The sequence below is a fragment of the Poecilia latipinna genome, unplaced genomic scaffold, assembly GCF_001443285.1.
Source record: "Poecilia latipinna isolate Pla-1442-1.1 unplaced genomic scaffold, P_latipinna-1.0 Scaffold2922, whole genome shotgun sequence".
Classification (NCBI taxonomy): domain Eukaryota; kingdom Metazoa; phylum Chordata; class Actinopteri; order Cyprinodontiformes; family Poeciliidae; genus Poecilia; species Poecilia latipinna.
Window position 1 is genome coordinate 64,607 of NW_015115538.1, and position 2,604 is coordinate 67,210.

The 2,604-nt window shown below is 48.0% G+C and overlaps 1 protein-coding gene across 1 annotated transcript in view; it reads right to left on the reverse strand.

The window, feature by feature from the left end:
• Window positions 1–1,536, reverse strand: part of LOC106939596 (ataxin-2 homolog) — a 5,692-nt gene extending 4,156 nt beyond the window's left edge. The window contains exons 1-2 of the mRNA XM_015022046.1: window positions 488–1,536; window positions 172–253 (exon numbers count right to left, since the gene is read on the reverse strand). Of these exons, the coding sequence (XP_014877532.1) occupies window positions 172–253; window positions 488–1,536 (1,131 nt within the window). The remainder of the gene's footprint in view (window positions 1–171; window positions 254–487) is intronic.
• Between the last annotated feature and the right edge of the window lie 1,068 nt (window positions 1,537–2,604).

Here is a 2,604-nt window from a genome sequence, read left to right on the forward strand (position 1 = left end):
CTGGAGGTGAAATGGATTAATGGCACGGGAATAAGGGTGGCCACATGGATATGGGGCAGCTCTTGGATATGTGGGGGCTCCTGGATATGGAGGGGGTCCTGGATATGGGGCAGCTCCTGGATATGTGGGGGCTCCTGGATATGGAGGGGCTCCTGGATATGGTGTAGCTCTTGTATATGGGGCAGTTCCTGGGTATGGGGCAGTTCCTGGATGTGGGGCAGCTCCTGTATATGGTGGAGCTCCTGTATAAGGGAGTGACCCTGTGTATGGGGGGGCTCCTGTGTAAGGAGGAGCTCCTGTATATGGGGGAACTCCTGCATATGGGGGAGCACTTGTATATGGGGGGACTCCTGTGTATTGTGTAGCTCCTGTATATGGTGTAGCTCCTGTGTATGTGGGGGGTCCTGTGTATGGGGCAGTTCCTGGATGTGGGGCAGCTACTGTATATGGTGGAGCTCCTGTATAAGGGACTGACCCTGTATATGGTGGAGCTCCTGTATAAGGGACTGACCCTGTGTATGGGGGGGCTCCTGTGTAAGGGGGAGCTCCTGTATGTGAGGAATCATCTGTGGATGGGGAGTCTCCTGTATATGGGGAAACTCCTGCATATGGGGAAGCTCCTGCGTATGAGGTGACTTCTGCATATGGGGAGGCTCCTGTGGATTCTCCATATAAACTTGACCTTTGGTGGGTTGGCTCTGTGCTCTTTTTCAATTTGATCTCCTGCCCCACCCTTAAGAATGCTTCAGATTGACCCTTTTGGAGCATGGGGGTGGAAGGTTGGGATGCATGGGTAAAAGCCTGTGGATGCTCTGCAGCAAACTGCTCTGTGATAAGTTGTTGTTGGGTTGGCTCTGTTCTCTTCATCAATTTGAACTCCTGTGTCGAACATGGTCGAGGCTTTGGGTTAATGGGTTTGACTGTTAAAGATTCTAATGGATTGGGAGGTTGCCCTGGATGATCTGCAGCAAACTGCCCTTCAGTAGGTTGTTGGTAGGTTGGCTCTGTGCTCTTTTTCAATTGGATCTCCAGTTTCTGCTTTCGGTCCATGGGAGTGGTTACAGGGGGTCGGGACGCACGGGCAGATTGCTGTGGATGATCTGCAGCAAACTGCTCTTTGGTAGGTTGTCGGTGGGTTAGCTCTGTGCTCTTTTTCAATTGGATCTTCTGTTTTGCCTTTTGGGATTCTTCAGCTTTACCCTGTTGGAGCTCAGGGGTTGTTACTGAAAGCTGAGATGCACCAGCAGACTCCTGTTGATGCTCTGCTGCAAACTGCCCTTCGGTGGGTTGTTGGCGAGTTGGCTCTGTGCTCTTTTTCAATTCATTCTCCTGCTTTTCCTGTTGGGATTCTTCAGCTTGACCCTGTTGGAGCTCTGGGGTTGTTACTGAAGGCTGAGATGCACCAGCAGACTCCTGTGGACGTTCTGTTGCAAACTGCCCTTCGGTGGGTTGTTGGCGAGTTGGCTCTGTGCTCTTTTTCAGTTCAATCTCCTGCTTCTCCTGTTGGGATTCTTCAGCTTGTCCTTGTTGAAGCATGGGGATTTTTGCTGAGAGTATAGATGCAGCGGAAGGCTCCTCTGGATACTCTACAGAAAACCGCCTTTGTGCCCGTGAAGAACGGAAACCCTTGCGAGCAATCAGTTTGTAGAGGTTCTTCCTCCACTCAGGAATGGGCCTATTGTCGCTGATAGGGCCGAGGGATAGAGAAGGAGGAAGCCTGTTATCAGCACTGCCTGAAGGACTTTCAGGTTGGACTTTCAGCTGCTTTCTGGAAGTGGTGGACAATGAAACTCGAGGTTTGCCTCTGATATTCCTAGTCCGTCTAGTTAATCCTGCAGACAAATGAGCAAGTGGCAAATGCATTGCCTTTATAAGACTTATCTGTCCCTTTCCAGTGCTAGGCTTTCTCTTTTTAAAACTTGTCCTTCTTCCTCTAACAAGGCTTCCCCTTCCAGAACTAAATTTTCTCCTTCCAGAACTTAAGCTTCTTCTTCCAGAACTAAAGCTTCTTCTTCCAGAACTTAACTTAGCTCTTTTCATTTGAGGAGAGAATGTTTCTTTTTGCTTTTTAAAGAGTGACATAACCTCTCTACTAAGAGCCATCTTGGATTGGTACTCCTCATAATTATCAGTGGACAGCAGAAGATCTTGATCTTGAGGCAATTGGAAGGTAACCTTCCGTTTGAATTTGTTATCCTCTGGAGTTGGAGGAGAAACCTCTGGTAAAGGAGTTTCGGTGGTGGTGATCTGTGTTTGATCATCTAAAGCTACATGAAAAACAAAGGAGATGGATTGTTACTTCATACTGTACAGGGCTCATAAATATCACACATTTACAGACATATAAATACTAATAGCACACATTTGCAGAAATATAAATTGAAATTAAATGTCCCTGCAAAATAAATTCACAAATTTCGAACAAATCACAGTTTGCAAATGCAAGCATGACATGCTTTGTGTCATGGTGTGGGAACAATAACCTAATTTTAAATGTGAACAGAACAAAGGAGATCAGGGGCGGATCTACTGGGGTGGCATGGGGTGGCAGTTGCCACCCCAAACGAGAGCCTCGCCCCTCCTGTTGCCACCCCAGCTAGCGAC